Source organism: Strix aluco, chromosome 16 (assembly GCF_031877795.1).
Source record: "Strix aluco isolate bStrAlu1 chromosome 16, bStrAlu1.hap1, whole genome shotgun sequence".
NCBI lineage: Eukaryota > Metazoa > Chordata > Aves > Strigiformes > Strigidae > Strix > Strix aluco.
The window spans coordinates 17,456,598-17,473,994 of NC_133946.1; the positions used below are offsets into that span (position 1 = coordinate 17,456,598).

At 42.3% G+C, this 17,397-nt stretch overlaps 2 protein-coding genes across 7 annotated transcripts in view; one reads left to right on the forward strand and one right to left on the reverse strand.

Moving 5' to 3' along the window:
* The window catches only part of TRPM5 (transient receptor potential cation channel subfamily M member 5), a 51,898-nt gene extending 42,413 nt beyond the window's left edge, over positions 1-9,485 (forward strand). The window contains exons 21-27 of the mRNA XM_074842386.1: positions 210-384; positions 2,821-2,989; positions 3,662-3,840; positions 4,571-4,703; positions 6,814-6,886; positions 7,918-8,008; positions 9,090-9,485. Of these exons, the coding sequence (XP_074698487.1) occupies positions 210-384; positions 2,821-2,989; positions 3,662-3,840; positions 4,571-4,703; positions 6,814-6,886; positions 7,918-8,008; positions 9,090-9,190 (921 nt within the window). The 3' untranslated portion in view covers positions 9,191-9,485. The remainder of the gene's footprint in view (positions 1-209; positions 385-2,820; positions 2,990-3,661; positions 3,841-4,570; positions 4,704-6,813; positions 6,887-7,917; positions 8,009-9,089) is intronic.
* Positions 9,486-11,552: 2,067 nt separating this feature from the next.
* Positions 11,553-16,360, reverse strand: TSSC4 (tumor suppressing subtransferable candidate 4). Of its 6 annotated transcripts, none has more exons than XM_074842226.1 (4): positions 16,272-16,360; positions 15,591-15,717; positions 14,663-14,735; positions 11,553-13,643 (listed from the first exon to the last, which is right to left on the reverse strand). In XM_074842226.1, the coding sequence occupies exon 4, from the start codon at positions 13,553-13,555 to the stop codon at positions 12,515-12,517; it is 1,041 nt and encodes a 346-aa protein (XP_074698327.1). In that variant the 5' UTR covers positions 13,556-13,643; positions 14,663-14,735; positions 15,591-15,717; positions 16,272-16,360; the 3' UTR covers positions 11,553-12,514. The 6 variants fall into 6 exon arrangements, with proteins under 6 accessions (XP_074698327.1, XP_074698330.1, XP_074698326.1 ...); XM_074842229.1 differs by having other exon boundaries at positions 15,567-15,717; XM_074842225.1 differs by lacking the exon at positions 14,663-14,735.
* Positions 16,361-17,397: the final 1,037 nt, after the last annotated feature.

Sequence of the window (17,397 nt, forward strand, 5' to 3'; positions counted from 1 at the left end):
ATTACAGGCCAAGAACAATATAACAGCAGCAAGGTCAGAAGAGGAATTCTGTGCATGGAACTGTATCCTATTCCACTTCCTTTAACTTAAACGAGCTTGTAAAGAAACAGAATTATCTGAGCAATTTTCATGTAGAAAGACTACCGTTCTTTGACTATGCTATTACAGTCACCTCTCCTCCTTTTCTCCCCTCCCTCTCTCTTTTTTAGATGAAGGATGTTTTCTTCTTTCTATTTTTCTTGAGTGTGTGGCTCATTGCCTATGGTGTGACAACTCAAGCTCTACTTCATCCCGATGACAGCCGAGTGGAATGGATATTCAGAAGGGTGCTTTATCGTCCCTACCTTCAGATATTTGGCCAGATTCCACTGGACGAAATAGACAGTGAGGAAATTTCTTTCCTCCCCTAACTTGGCCATTTTTGAATGCACACTTCTGATTAGAGCATAGAATTCCTTCCCAGTATTGTTTGGTTTTTTGTTTTTGGTTTTTTTTTTTCATCTTTGTCCTGCAGACCAAAGCTTTCACATTACTACGATATTACTACTATTTGCTAATGTGCATTGTGGAATTACAGTAGAGCATAAGGGTTGGCCCTATTTAGACAAGCTCTCTGAAATATTCACACAAGGATTTGCAATTTTAAAGGCTGGCATACCTTCTTTCACTTCAATCCATTTCCATTCAGTTTAACCTAGACCCAGATAACCCTGTGTAAACTGAAATAATAGCATCTCCATACATTTTGGCAGTAGTTTTAACGTGACAGTGTTAAAGCAGTACAGCTCTGCCCATAAGCAAACACTTATGTTTTAGAATAAATATTCCTCTAGAGCATTTGTTGACTCTGGAGGTAAAGCTGCCCAAATCAAATAAAGCTTGTAATTGCATATGTGCAACATTTCAAACAAAACAACATAAAAATAATAACAAGACACAGAAATACTTGGGCCTAAAAGTTCAAAGGCAACATTTTTGATAGGTAAGCAGGTAAAATACAGAATAGGTCATCTCCCAAAGAAGTCTGAAGTAAAGCCGTAGCATTTAGCCAGAATAACAGTGCTAAATGTCAGTGGTAATATTGAAGTAGGATTCAAACTTGATGTAATATAGATGGAACAAAAAAATCCCGTAGACAGAAGCAAACCAGTAAGCATTCCTTCATGTTCACTCTGCTTAATAAGAAAAGGCATATGTCTTAGAAAAGCCAAAAAAGTACTTAACTTTAATTGCCTATGGTGTGAGCATGCACAGCGCAACCAGTCACTCTTATTTCCATTAAAGTAATTGGAGAGAAATGAATATTTCTGGAATAGGATTAATCTCATTTGGAAATAGGTCAGATGTAGCATTCCCTAGAAATGTTTGTTTCTCTCCATTGAGACTCCAAAGGGTATCGTCACCTGGACAAATAACTGGTTGAGAAACAGAGAAAAAAAGAATTAATTACACAGGCAACTTCCAGAAGGGAGTCATTTGTTCTGGGGCTCTCTGGGGCTTATTCTGTTTGACATCTTTATGAAACATTCAGAAAAGGAGATGGGTAATGAGGGGGACAAAATTTGCTGACAAAACTACATTACTGGGTAGTAAAGACTAAAGCTGACACCTAAGAGTTGCAGAGGAGCCTCGTGAGTGCTAAATCATCAAATGAAATTCAGTGTAGATAAATGTAAGGTAATGCACTTGGTGAAAGCAGTCCCAGCTGTGGTGAGCTTTGATACAACTGCATGCTCTAAGGATTATGATCGTGGGGTTATCCGTGGCAGTAGGGGAAAGAGTTATTAGTGAAAAAATGGAGAACAAAAAAAGTAAATAATCATTATGCTAGTCTTAATCTGTGGATTTAATTCATAGCTGGAGACAGGAAACAAGGCTAGACCTCTAGTTTGATGCAGTAGAACCATTCTTACTAATCTTGACTGCAAGTTCAGATGTACAAAGTAGTTTAAATTTAGAATGAGGAACCCCATTCCCAGCTTTTACTGAGTTTTCTCCTCTAACATGCATACCACCATGAAGACTGCGAAGACAAGTATGTGGGGGAACACAACTGCTAAATACTCAAAGTTGGTTTGACTTCGGACCTCACAACTAGGCTAAAAAGAATACAGCCCCCCTTTGCTGAACGTTACTAAAAAGCCAGCTGTGACAGCCATGTTGCCCCTGAACGAGCAGCCAAGGTCTCAGGTCTGCATTGTCCTAGGGTTGCAAACCTCGTGCACATTAAAGCAATGTCTCTTCATGTACACAACATGATTACGTTTTCACAAAATTAAGATATTGGATATTAGTTCACATAAATGATCTTTCGACTGCAAGAATTAGCTCAGTAGCTCAAGCAGTCAAAGAACTGTCCTTTTAGGGTTAAGAGAGTCTTGTACTTATGGTCCTGCTAGTAGTCAACAAGGGCAGTACAAAAATACTACCACAATATTGGGTTTAATCTTCTAATGATTGTAAAATATTCAGAACAAAATTATGCTGCTGTTTATACGCAGCCAAGATTAAATCTCATTTTAGTAATCAGTATCATCATTGTCCTTGATTTGTATCTTAACACTAAAGGTACATCCATCCATGTCACTAGTTCTTAAAAAAAAAAGACATGTTTAGAGATATTAATTCAGTTTTTATTTGCATTGAAATAGCTATGAAATGCATTACTTCAAACCTTGGGAACAATTTGTAACTTTTGCCATTTGTTGAGTCAGAGATTTTGCTCACCAAAATGCAAAGCTCTTGTCTCCACTCTAAGAAGAAAATGTGGCAGTAGGATTTGTCAAAACTATTCTTTTATTTCTCTATCTTCCTTTGCAGCATCACGAATGCATCCCAGGAACTGTACATTCAATCCACTGCAGATTCTGCAGGAGAACCCACCATCATGTCCTAACAGCTATGCCAACTGGCTCGTCATACTTCTGTTGGTCATCTTCCTACTAGTCACCAATGTTCTCCTTATGAATCTCCTGATTGCTATGTTCAGGTAAGAGCCATTTCAGTAACTATCAAGACAGAGGCTGCAAAGGTTTAACTGAATGCCCACATTTACTACATTGCTGCTGGCTGTTCATTTTGCAATACACTAGTAATTTTCCAAATTAATATTATTTGGGGATTGATAAGTAGACTTCTGTGATCATACAGTTCTTAAATTCTCATCATCCTTACTCTAGCCACATTAAAGACAAGAAGAAAAGCAGCTTTTTTTACTGCTAAACATTCGATTAAACATGCGTGAAAGGGTCTGGATCCCTGGCTGTGCTGCAGCACAAGTTTGCAGGTGCAAAGCAGCTGTAAACTTGGCAGAGTTAACAGTGGATAATCTGCCCACAGGGGAAATGCTCGATGTCAGCACAGCTAATAATAATTCATTTGGTTGAAGAACTGACATGGCATGTTCGCTGGTCTTGCCTGAGTGAAGTGGAATTACCTTTTTTTTTAAAAAAAAAAATCTAATGTATTTTTTAACATTTGAAAACTGAAACTACAATTATTTTAATATCTAAGAATTTACACAAATTTTAGATTACATTAACACTACTTGCTGAGCTTGCTGTTCCTTTTTTAAAGTAAATATGGGGCTAAATTTTGTAATAAGCTTTCGCTTGTTGCAGTAAAAACAGTTATATACTTTTTTTCCCCCCCTCAATTACAGTTACACTTTTCAAGTTGTTCAGGGCAATGCAGACATCTTCTGGAAAATTCAGCGCTACAACCTGATTGTTGAATATCATGGCCGGCCTGCCTTAGCACCACCATTTATCATTATTAACCACATCACTCTGGTTCTCAGAAGAATCTTCAACAAAATGGAACATAAAAAAGAACATCTGGGTGAGTTGTTAACAAACATCTAGCAACTGGAGACCCTGACACTACCTAGGATACGCTGCATAGGCAAAACAGAAGAGCAATTAAGATTTCCTTAAGATAAGAGTCACTATTTATTTTTAACAAAGAGTTCCAGGAGAGTACAAATGAAAAATTGAGGCTTATAATATAGCCTCTACTATAAACAGTTTCCCACAATGCATTTCTTTATGCACCATAGTTATTACAACAAAGGTATCAAAATAAAACTGGTTAAAGGGATTTGATTTCTGAAGAGGTAATAATGGATAGGTTTAATGAATAGTTATTTAATTCACTCCTGAATTTTAGTAATCATTAAGTATGGACAACCCTGAAAATATATACCAAGTCTAAAAATCTACTAGGATCAGTGGAATTTCCCAGTACAGACACGGACAGAAAGTGAGCGCGCTTAGAGAAATGGTGGTCCCTTAAAAGTTATATTTAAAAAGGCAGATGAAGTTCAGCTAATTTCAGAAGGTATTTGGGGGCTTTCTCTAGTGATGGCAAACTTGGCCCATCTAGTTTAATAGTGTCTGATAATAAGCCTATTTACTCCTCATTTTACACTGCATTTTCATAACATGACGCTCCTGTAATGGCAAAGGGCCTGCAATGGCAAGACTTCATTCTTCTTTAGCATAGCAGCCTTCCACTACTAGTATAAGAGAAAAGGGAGTAAAATATAATTCTTAATTTTTTTTTCCTACAGAAAGAGATCTTCCAGTTGGCCTGGATCAAAAAATCATAACATGGGAGTTGGTACAAAAAGAAAATTACCTTGTAAACCTTGAACAAGAAAGAAAAGCAAGCAGTGAAGAAAGGCTGAAGGCCACATCTAACAAGTATGTTATTCTGACCCACAATAAGTGCACCTTGCAAGTCTTCAGCTTTAAATGAGATGAACATTCAGATGCTTGTAAAGCTTATATGAAGAGCCTAACTAGACTGCAGTTAGGAAATACACAGTCCATGAAAAAATGTGAGAAGCCAGCATCACTACAATATTAGAAGAGTTTCTGGCACTCTTGAAGTATGTACAATTACAGACCTGTAAGGTCCAGCCAAATCTGCAGTCAAGTTCACTGAAAATCATATTCATGAAGAAATGATGGAAGAATAGTTCCTTTGCTATACTGCAGTGCATGTACTTCCATCCCCTGTAGGGATACAACACAGACTTTTGCATTAGACTTTTGAATGGCTTAGACTTTTGAATGGAAGTTTAAGATATCTTGGATTACCCCCAGCCTACAGGTGCAGAAGAACAACTATTTATGGCTTTATGGCATGAGACTAGTTTTCCACAAGAATGTGTTAATGATACTGGCTCTAAAACTGTATTTAATTAACTGACACTCCATTTAAATACTTCTCTAAAATATCTCCCCAGTAGGAATATCACATAAATTGGTTTAGTATTCTAAAGAAAAAGTCTGACATCATTATTCAGATGTTTACTCCTTTAAGTGAGACACAAAGTAGTTCTATGCAGGGAAAACAGTAACATCTAAGGCAGTACTAAAAGCCAGACACCAAACCATTCTTTAAAGAAGCTTTTAACACCTGCTTCAGCTGTTTCCTGTTATGATAAAACTGACTTCAAATAGAGGCGCAATGGGTGTGAAAGTTATCGTAAGAAAGTTCCGTGGAAATGCTCTTGTGCTGTCTGTTTTCTTTCTGTGGTGTCTTTCAAACCAAACCTCCATCTGCCTGGCTCATAGAATAGCTGGAGGCCAGAACAGCATACTTGAGTATGTTCTTGGAAAATACTCTTCTCCCTCTAATCTACATAGACTCTCAATTTATAATAATTTAGAATTATAATCTACACAGACTCTCAATTTATAATAATTTAGAATTATTATGTTGGTTTAAACTTTATTCTCATAAGCATATCGCTGACAAACCCTAGAAATGAGAGCTCAATTGTTGAGATCAAAGCAATAAATATGTGTGTAATTGCTTCCAAAGGCCACAATTATATTCTTTCTAGCCTTAAAGCTAGAAAGCTTTAAAGATGGTACATTGTAGATGAAGACACTGCTTGGAGGGGAAAATTAAGGATCAGTCTGGCTTCACAGTGTCAGGTATAGCAGAGCCAGAAAGAGACTGGAAGAGGTTCAGATGAACACCACTAAACCCGAGGCTTTTTATCTTTGCTCTTAGGTGGTAGTGGTGTGTATTTGAAATCTTATGAAACCCGCAGAAAGAGATTCTTTGAACTTTGCATTGAACCAACCCCAAAATGCATGAGAGCCACCCAGCAGCAGCTTTTTCACATAAACCTGAATGGAATATAACCTGTTAGAGGGAAACTGTGAAACAGTAGTTAGGACAAAGCAGAGAGGGATTTGAGTAGCCTACGGGGAATCAGATGCTAAGAATAAGGAACTGCTGGGAGAAGAGGTGAAGGATGCAGCATGTGGACATGACAGTGATTTGGAGGCGCTGTATGGAAGTTCTCTACACGGTCCCTTTGGACTGCATGGCGAAAGGGATTTGAATGTCAAGCCAGTTTCCAAAAATTAAACCTTGTATAAATTTTAAGTGGCTCATCTCCCCTGTGTTGATGGAAAATATTGTGGCTTCATTTCCCACAGCAGGATCAGTTTCCATTTGGTACAGGTGGGACATACATGGCAGAGCTGGACCTAAGGCTCCTTTCTGCTCTCCTTGACTTCCCCAGCAGCTGGGGCTGAGTGCCCCCCACCAGAAGCTGCACAGCTGCTGTGATCTGTGTGACTGCGAGTGTTCCAGAAGTGCTGCTCTGTTCAATAAACACTCGTGGGAACACCTCAAAAGGACAAAACTTTTCGGGGGCTGTGGGATGTCTCAGCAGCACAGAACTGCTGGCGAAGGGCCCTGGCTCCAGTAAATTCCGTGGGGTTTGTGCTTTAGGATTTCTCCTGAGGCCTTTGCTTTTTGCTCAGCACGTCTGCTTTGTTTCCACAGGGTCGATAATTTGTCTAAATATTTTAGTGGATTGAAAGAACAAGAAAAGCGTTTTAAAGTTATGGAAGCCCAGGTAAGTAATAGATTTATAGGCATTTATATCAGCTTTAGGATTTCACCGTGTTTCTCTCATTTCATGGTGGTTTGGCAGACCCTGTTTAGGGATAAAGGGAGAGAGAAATGGATCTCTAGTACAGTTTCACTTTCCTTATCGTTTTCTCTGTGGTGATAAACATATGTAAAGAAACATAAAGACCTCCAGAAGGGAGAAAGGGGAATAGAGCATTTTTTGCTCTCTGTGTTAGTCTACTTGACAAGTGTCTATATCCTTCATTAAGGATGCTTCTGGAAGCAAATGCTTCCTCTTCCCCTCTCCGTTCTCTTCCTTCTCCCAACCTTTTCTTTAAATTGTCAACTGTGAAAATACCCATATTCTGTCTGACCTGACCCAGACTTCTAGATCCTTTTGGACATCAGTTTTTCTAATTTTCTCAGATACCAGATACCAACATCTCAAAGGGAAGTGTCTAACATACAAATGTGAAACACAAATAATAGAAGGAAACCCTATCTTGAGCTTTTGCTGACAAACCCTTGAAATATAAACAAACATTTTTTTAAACAGTCTGAAAACGCTCAGCATTACCACGTGCTATGTAGCACAACTGTTATTTTCTTTGTCCCTAGAACTCTCCAGTGTAATTTTGGCTGCACTGAAGTTCCTTATCTTAATACTCCCATTGCAGTTTCCCTCCCCTTTCTTATCCATTTTATGGCTTCCTGAATAAAGTCCTGCTATTCAATGAACAATGTTGACACCATGTCAATGAACAATGTTGACACCAAATACAGGTCCAACAGGAACACACAAGAAATGCTTTAATAAGTTTGTGCCAGCTTGAGATAATGCAATATACTCACAAAAAAGGAAGGTATTTAATACAAATCTTCCTCTAAGAGTTCAACTATATCTTAAAAAAAAAAAAAAAGTGATATCTCTGATGCTGCTTCAGCCTGCTGCCTAGATTATCTTTCTTGCAAATTTAACAATGGATAAAGTACTACAAAAATTAGCTGATGCAGAAATCACTACCTATTTTGTAGATTTGCTACTGTACAGCTGTTATCTCCTCAATGGCAGAGGTTTTAACCAAAACCAACCTCTTGTGCAACCAACCAGCTCCAAACTATACATGTAAGTATTGAAAACAATCATGGAAAAGCTAATTAATACAGCTGAACAATTTTAGTTTAATTTTTGTTTAGTTTAAAAAAATGCGAGGAAAAAAAAAATATTGGAAAAGAGCCACATAAGGAGGTACCTAGAGCTACAAGGAACAGAATATTCATACTTCAGAATGAAAAAATCACCTTTTGCAAAATATATTTAAAAGCTTTGGGGAAAGGACTGTTGCTTAGTGTGAGTTAGAATGATCTCACCCAACTTTAAGCATGGAAATAAGTATCTATTTGCCACAGGGTTTCTTGACAGAATTGTCTTGAGGATTTCCTGAGTCAATGAGACAGTACTACCAAAGTATTACCAAAACATTTAACATGGATAACAATAATCATTAAAAATAAAATTAAAATTGAGCAAGCCTCCTACATTGTTTTAATCAACACAGCTCATTTGCCTTCAGAGCTGCAACTATTTCTGTCAGTTAAGAATCTTGTCTTGTGTCCCAGGGCTCCACTCTTTGGAGTTTAAAACATTAGAGACAGAAACAGACAATTTCTCAGCCACCACAGGATGTCCAACACAATAAAGTTTTTGGATGTTCTTCTTAATGATCTGTTGCAGTATCCACCTATTACTATCTATTACACAAAAAGCCCCCCAAACCCCATAAACTGAACATATACATACTACATGGGAAAAAAGAAGTGGCTGGAAACTCAGCAAGTCGTGACATGACAAAACCTCCAGTCTCTCAGACTCAAACTAACCTCAAACTTGACTTAATTCTGTTAGAAACTTATAAAACACATATGTAAATTGCTTCATTATCAACATTCCAGTAAGAAAAAACATCCTGTAGCATGATCTCCAGACATTTTAATACTGTAACTGAATAAAAATCAGAAACTTAAATAGCTGAAAAATAAAGCAGCAGCCTGTTTATATCATTTACTGAGAAAACGCACAGTAGAATCTACAGTATCTTTTTACTGTGGATTATTTTCAAGATTTTAAAGTTTCTTAAGCAATTACTATTATGTGCCCCTTGTCCTGAGGCTTTTAAACAAGTACATGGCTTTTCCAATCCTATTAGGTGTGATGAATGTCAACACAGGAGTGCCTTTGCCAGAAAGAAGTGAAAGAGAAGAACGTGCAGATCAGTCCGAGACTGACATCACATACATTGATAATTAAGTTTTATTCTCATTTCTTCAGATTAAACCTTTTGTCCTACTGAAGTACTGTAAAGTCTAATCTTATGAAGGCCTAAGGCCCAGTTCTCAAAGCCTTTACGCCAAGCACTGTCAACCTTTGACACTACTGAGGATTTCTTGGTCTTCCTCCTTCCATTTCTTGGAGTTTCTCCCCTCCTGCTCCTGTATCACTTGCTCCTTTCTCCAAAACTCCATTCTGCAAATAGCGCTAAAAACTTTCCCCTCCAGGATGATTCTACCACCTTATTTTCTAAATACAATCTGTCTTCTGTTCTCCAGACACCACTCCCTCATCCCATCACCATCATTGCTAACGTCCACATTTCTCTGTTCAAGGGCGTCTCCCTGTTGAAGGGTGATCGTTTACACACTAAACACCAAGGCGCTGCCTTGGCCAAGAAAGCAAGCTCGTATTTCTGAGCTGCTTAGGAAGGAAATCAAGGAATAGTTTCCACAGGAAAGGGCCTGGGACACTGAACTATTACAGTCCATACAGTTCCTGGAGCTCTTACAACCCTCAAAGGATCGCACTCACCGTCCTCTTCCCGCGCTGGCTCCCGCCAGCTATTCCTTCACCGGCGTTCCTCAGCGAGGGTTCTTCTCTCATCCCCAGGGACTGCAGTCTCGGTGCGGTGGCTTGTGGTCACTTCCCGAACACGAAGCAGGTGCCCCCCCGCAGCCAGGCCCCCCGCCGCTGCTCCTCGATTTTTGTTTCAATGCCAGAAGCTCTCAGCTCACTGCTCTCAGCCTTTGCCTTTACGTATCACCCCGCGTGGAACGCCGCATCTACGCCTAAGTGCTTTTCTGACTTCATTTCACTTTTCTCTCTCAAAGCTCAGGAAAAAAAAAAAAAAATCACTTAGAGACTTTAAAGCAAGAATGTGTAGCAGGAATTCTCCTACAAACTAGGAATTTGGGCTGTTTGTCATTTTTTTCATTGCTTAAAACTGGCATGCACACTTTTAGCATACAAAAGCTAGCTGGCTTTATTAGAATTTTGTATGAAAAGATACACCAATAAAATGAATATTACTACCATTCTTTAAAGGGAAATTTCTTTGGAATAATATAAACAGCAGCAGAAGGGGGAAGTACTGGATTGTGGTCTTTCTTACACTGCTAAGCTTCAACTGAACTTAATTTCCTCACACATACAACACTGCTTCTGTGCAACGTAAATGTAGGTTGCACAAAGGCTTTGTCTGTTACCAGAGGCTGAAAGAAAAAAAAAAAATCTCAGTTCTGATAAAAATACCTTTCTGACTGGAGTCTTTTATTAATAGATAATAATCTTGCTACGATGTCTTCATAAAATAGGGATCTGTAGGGTTTATTCAGCTGTGCCCCCGCCCTCAGTGCTCCCTGCTAATTGGGATTTCGGTACTGCCCGACCTGCTCTTCACCCTGAGCAAGCAGCAGTCAGAAAACCAGTGAGTTTGTACTGAGCCACGTTTTTTGTTAGGAAATAACGCGTCTCTTAACAACCAGCGTGCCCTCCTCTCGGCAGCAGCTACTATTTTAATGGTGATCAGCACATTAATTATCCATTGGAACCCAAAATATCCAAAAACTTGGAATTGTTGCTATGTCCCACTCACATGTACCACAACAACTGATGTATTTAGCAATGACCCATTAATTAATGTGCATCAAACTGTACACATGAGAAAATACATTCTGCTTTTAAAATTAAAAGGTGAATTTCAAAAGATGGAGCAATATTACTCATTTTACATTGTCTTCTGCCTCTGCTGCCCAATCACACATCTGTTCAAACACAAAAGACCCAAATGATTTGGGCCCACCAGCCAATTACTGGTAAGATGCTGACACCCCCCCAGAGGAAGTAACCTCCTCACCGATCCCTGTTTGAGCAAGAAAAGTCACAAATTCTGAAGAAGGAATCTTTCACTACATGGTTATAAATACGAACATTGGGGTTGGTTAATTTAGAATACTGGCAAAAAAATGACAGTCCAAACTGACCTGAACTAATTTGAGTTTCAAATCATATAACCATTCAAAGAATTTCACCTTTTAATCTTATTTATAAAATTTATTAACATTCTGTGTGAAAAACTGCTATTATTTGACATTCATTACAATGTGATTTATTGTATGAGGTGATTCATCCCATGAGGTGATTATATATTGTAAAATGATTGAAAATGTTTAAAATGTGAATTTTAGAATCTAAAATATAAGACTTGAGGGAGAAGTTACAAGATAGTAAGCTTAGAGTAACATTCTAGAAAATTTTCAAGACCATTCTCAAATCAAATGAGTATTTGTTAAAACTCCTACAGCTGCATTAATGAGCATCATTCAAAGAGATGAAGAAATTGAAGCAACAACTGAAAGTTTATTGAATCCCAAAGAACAAAAAAGTACCCAGTTTGGGTATAAATACCTCATTCCCACCAAATCCACACACAGCAGTGCCACCAGGAAAGGCCATACAAACACGCAGGCCAAGAACCATCACATCGCAGCACACCAGCAAGAGGAAAAGCTGCTGCCCAACTTCACTGAAGCTCTTGCCAGTTCTGACCTACACAATGGGGCGGGACTTGGCTGAAGCCATCCTGAGCATGTCTTCACTGGGATGTATCCAGAGTTGTATCTCTCCACAGGAAACACTGTGGTTTTTAAAATCTTTACCATGTAACACTAAATAAGGTAGATATTAAGCTAACCTGAAAAAAATATTGGGTTTGCTAGTTTCCACCTGGGCTCGCCAAACTCATGACTGCGCACTGTCGTGCCTTCACTCTCAATGGCAATGAGGAAGGATGTATTAAAATTTTTTTTTAAAAAAAAAAAAAAAGGTTTTGTTCCCTGGGAGTGGGCCAGGAGAAATCACATCTAGTGGAATACTAGGTTTTATTTTCATTGTTTAAAAATCTCTACATAATGAGCTCATCATCTTTGTTCCAGGATTCCACAGGATTGGGGAACAGCTCTACACCTGGGGCTTAGTAGGAAGCCTTGAAGCCTTTTAGCTAACACATCTTTTTGTTTGGCTACTTCAGCTCCAGAGCAAGCCCAGGCAAACAAAGCACACCTCATGCTCTCCTGCATCTATAGGGTGCAACTATCCTGTGCTTGCAGACTTCTCACAAACAAGAAGTGTATTTTAGGCAGCTAAATTTCCAACCATATAAAATGTTCTTGGTGGCTATGATGCAAACTGTTAGACAAAAAGCTATCCCATGGTTTCCAGACCAGAAAAAAAAAGTCAGAAAAGAACAAACATATCCAAAGACAATACAAGTCCTTAGGTGTCTCCAATGTGCTCCATCCTTCAGGACTCTTCCTCCTCCCCTTCATCGTCTACTTTAGGTCGGAAATTTTTCCTACTCTTCTTCTTACTGCAATGGAACCCAACTGTTTCCACCGATGGCTCTTCACCTGTGCCACGAGGCCTTGCACTAAGCTTACCCCCTACATTCAGGTCCCCCGCCATCACACACTCCTCCTCCTCTGTTGCCTTTCCACTTCCACTATCTAAGTGCCCCAGCTCTACCTCATCTTCCTCCCTCAAGTCATCAGTCTTCTTCAGAGATTTTCCTTTCAGATCTGTTTTCTTGTGTTTCTTATCATCCTCCCCTGCTGATGTTTTCTTTTCCAGTCCATCAACACTCCTTTTAACTGGTTTGGTGAAGACAATCCTCCCAGCTCCACAGCTGGAAGGGTCCTGGTTGAAGTATGGGGTGTAGCTTCCTTGGGTACCTGAGCTTTGTTCCTCCCCTCTTTTCTTCAAACCCTCTAGAAATTCCATGGCCACGGCCTTGTTAGTCTTGTCACTAGACTCTGAAACGCCATCGAGGCTGTACTTGGTCCAGCGCTCCGGGTGTGCCACGTAGTCAGGCACTGCCCCGGAGGTTTTGGGAGCCTGCACTGGTCTGACTTGCTTTCCCAGGCTTTCTGCAACCATGTTACTGGAAACAGGGGTTGGAGGCAACGGACGCTTGAACCTCCCATCAACAACATTATCTTCAGGCATTGAGGGCACAGACAACTTGGCCGCCTCTTCCAGGCAATCAAAAATGCTCTGGCTACGGAGAGAGAACGTAGAACTCATGCCCCTCAGGTGGAACGGCTGGGCGGGAGATCTGTGACTGCTGTCTGAAGAGTCGGGGGTCTCCCCTGACCTGTAATCCCCATCATCTACAGACGGCTCCTCAGGAGATATCGTATCAACTTCTGCTTCATCCGCTAACCCCAAATCATCGGAATCAGAATCGCTGAGCGACACTGTGTCTGAGGGCAGAGCTCCTTCATAGTCGGTGGCACCACCAGCCACTATCCCCAGGAAGGGTTCACCTGCATCCTGATCTCCCATCTTTGAGCTATCACTCCACTGAGGTCTTGGATGTAGGCCCAGGAACAGCTGCAAATACGGTGTTCCCAACGCCCAGCCAGTTCAGTGCCTACAACACAGAGCAGCATAAAAATTAACTGTGAAATGAGAACCAAGTACGAGACCATCATTCTGTGCCGTGCAAAATAATTATTGCTCCGATACAACAGGCAGCTGTGCTTCAGGGGTTCCTAAGCAATTTTGCTTGAAACAAAAACATTATTTAAGGAATGAACGCACATTAAAGACTGACACAAGACTCAATACAAGATTATGAGGTAATTAAAAATAGCATTGCAGACCAAATTTCATTAGAGGTTACAGCAGGTCCAGTTACTAAAAGATGAGCATAACGTTTTTGAGCAAATCTGAATACCCCCTGTCTGTCTTAGACATCTTCCAAGAGACAGCAATGACCTCTCCAAATTACACCCTGCATTTATCACACTGTGTAAATCCACAGAAACACATCCTAACCTCTCACGCTTTCTTGTGGCCATTATGATCCTTTATTGCATTAGCCACTGGACCTCCTGTCCCAACAGTCAAACGTTCTGCCTATTCTAAAGGGCACTATCACTGATCAAGGCATCAGGGCTACAGTTTCAGGATTGTGTTCAAGTGACATAAAGTACAAGCTCCGCTCCTTCCCTGCTCTCGTGTTATTACTAGATTCTGGAATCAGAAAACGAGCCAGCTCAAGAAATCAATCCCACTGGATTACGAAAACTAATCACGCATGCACTGAAACAAGGGGAGGGTGCAGCTGAGGGCCTGCAGGAGCTGGCCCTTCAGCTGGTAAAAGGCCAGTGTGATTGGAAGCCTGACTCCCAGTAGCGGCTGGAATACCCGAGTCACCCTGCCACCTGCTTGAAGGGACCCTCGCAGAACTGAGGTGGTGGATGATCACACTACCGCTTGCCAGGCAATCAGAAACAGAGTCGGCAAACACGCACCTCCGTTCAGCCTGCAAAAACGTGAATGACACAAGCAGTTCTAATATATTATTAGAATAAGCTCAACTACCTAATTATAGGTTCTTCTGAAATGATGCAGTAAACAGACATGGAAAGTCTGTTAGTCACTCACTTTCTCTTGAGACTGAGTCAGCTTCCCCTCCTGAGGGTCACTTAAAGCCACCAAAGATCTCAGCACTTCCACCCTAGAAAACAAACATTTCCATCAAGATACTGGAAATGTAGTTTTAAAATGCGCTTTAAAAATAATTCCTTCCCCCTGAATCATCCAAAGCTGCAGAACCGAGTTCTAAATCTGACACAGTCATGTTGGTATAAAAATCTGCAGATATTCCTGGGTTTTTGGCAAAAGAACAACACACAGCCTAATCAAGCAGGCATCACTATATTTACTCAGTCTCCACCTTCACATTGCCAATCTTATTCTGTAGAAGAGAGGTTTTAAAAAAATAAAACTGTAATTTGCATATGCAGTAAACCATTACTAAATGAACTGTATTAAATGCAGCTAAGAAAATATAAAAATAATAGTTAGCCATTGCAAGTACTAAGTGCTGCTAAAGACTAAGACCATGGATACCAGAGTTCTGTTTTCGAAGAAAGGTCATATTCACAGTTCAGGCCAGATCTTCATGAGGCATTAAAACAGACAACCTTCTGAAGAATTCAACACACCAAGTGCTATGTTCCATGTAAATCTGTCTGTCTTTGACAAAAGGGATCTGATGGCTGCTTTCAAAAACACTGCCCTCAGTGCAACCCCTAAATGGGAAGTAATCATCTGAAAATCATACATTCTTCCGTTTAGTTCTATAACACAAAAAAACTAACAACTACAACCCAAAAGAGACATTAAGGCACATAACTAAAACAGCTGTTTTTAGATGGCAGTGTGTGTTCATCACAGGCTGCAAATCAGGGTATCTCTTGACTGAGGGAATTTACACAGAAAGGAGAAATTTTGCTCTTAAGGAGATGTTTTGACCTTAACAGCTAGCAGCCAAACCCTTACTGACCCTTTTGCTGTACACCAGACTCACAGGTTTGTTATGGTGACGTGATCACAGCACAGCTCGGATAGGATGGCAGCTCTCTGGGTGGGAAGGTCCCCGTTGGACTCTTCCATCCTGGTGTCACTCAAACAGGCTCTGTGGGTCTTCGTGCAGCCTGTGAGGTAAACGGAGACCCCAGTCATCCTGACCCACGGCCGCGAGTCCGCTCTCATCGCGGGGACAGCACTGCGGCCTGCCAGCGCTGCCGTGCCGGCCACAGCACACTCCCTCGGGTCGGTGCTCACGCAGGCTGCCACGCCACGGGGGAGGGCAACAGCCCCGGGGCCGCGACTCACGCCTCCCGTGGGCACCCCACCCCGGGGAGGGGGAACCGACAGGCCCACGGCCTTACCCAGCATCACGGGAGCAGCCCAAGGCCTCGGCCGCCCTTCCTGGGCGCCCAGCTCCTCCCCGGGCCGGGATCCTGGTGGATACAAATACCCACCGCCTCCCCCCGCAGGCCTCTGAGCCCCGGGGGCTGCCGCCCTCCTCTACCCCACACCTTTCTCCTCACGACACAGGCGCGCCTGGAGCCCGCCGCACCGCGCAGGGAGGCCGCCAGCCCCCCGCCACCTCCAGGCACACAGCGCGAACCGGCGGGGAAGGAGGCGGAAAAGGAGGAGGAGGAGGAGGAGGAAGAGGAGGAAGAGAGGGGGGAGCGCCCCATACCCCAACACGGCGCGGGCCCAGCGTCGCCTCACGCCGCCCAACCGCTTTCCCGCCGCCGGCCCCGGCGCGGGGCGCGCTGGGACACTGAGTCCCCGCCCGCCGCCAGGGGGCAGCGGCGCGCGGCGGCGAGACTACAGCTCCCAGCAGGCAACGCGGCGCGGGGGGGGGTGCGGCGAGGGGGCCGACGGGAAGCGGGAGGCCTCTGCCCCTCTCCGCACCGCCTCTCACCTTCGCGTCCTGGGAGCTGTAGTTGTCCGCCCTTCCCCCGGCGGGGGACATTTTGAGAGCCGGGGCGTGGGGAAGGTGTCACGGCCCCGACGCGAAACGGGGCTGGGCTCTGGCCGCCGCGGCGGTGAGGGGGGATTACAGCTCCCAGGGTGCGCCGCGACGGCCGCTCGGTCGCCATTTTGCAGCCTCTGAGGAGATGAGGAGGCGCTGGCGCTGCCGCCTGCGCCGGGGCGAGGCGGGTGCTCACCGCGGAGCCTGTGGTGCTGGCGGCGGCGGAGGGTCGGCCGGCGGGTGGCTGAGGCACGACGGCCGCCCCTGGGGCTGCCTGGCGCCCTGAGGGGGCTGGCACAGCGCTGCCTCCCTGAACAGTCTGGAAAAAAAACATGTCAAGCAGAGCTTTTTTATCCTCATCAGAAAAGCAGGGTTTGGCCACAATAAAAACTTAAGAGGAAGCCTGTTTTTGTTTTGTTCTTTTTTTTTTTGCCTTTAATTTTTATGTATTTTATAAGCAGAAAACCCCAAGTCACTTGGGGCATAAAACCACAATCCATAAAAAAAAAAAGTTTCCATTTTCTGTCCCAGAAGAACATTTTTTGTGTGTGTGTCAAGAAGCAGAATTCTGTCTGAAAATGTTTTATTGGTGTTGGCCGAAGATGCTGGATTACTTCTTTTCCCCTTCTTTCAGCAAAAAAGTTAAAATTTTCAGTGGAAATACATTTCCCAAGTGGCTTAAATATTTAGCTTGTTTACCTTAAGGAAAAAAGAAAAGGCAAATTTTGCTGTGCCAGCCCGTGGCCCAGCAATCTGCAGGGCTGGTTTCCCCCCTTTCCCTGGCTCGGGCTCTTACTGCCTTGCCTGGCCCTGGCACTTCATCCTTAAATTAAATTAATGCCTGCAA

Bases quoted from the DNA above. Each gene is read 5' to 3' on its own strand.
- TSSC4 (XM_074842225.1), bottom strand. From the start codon at position 13,555: ATGGGAGATCAGGATGCAGGTGAACCCTTCCTGGGGATAGTGGCTGGT.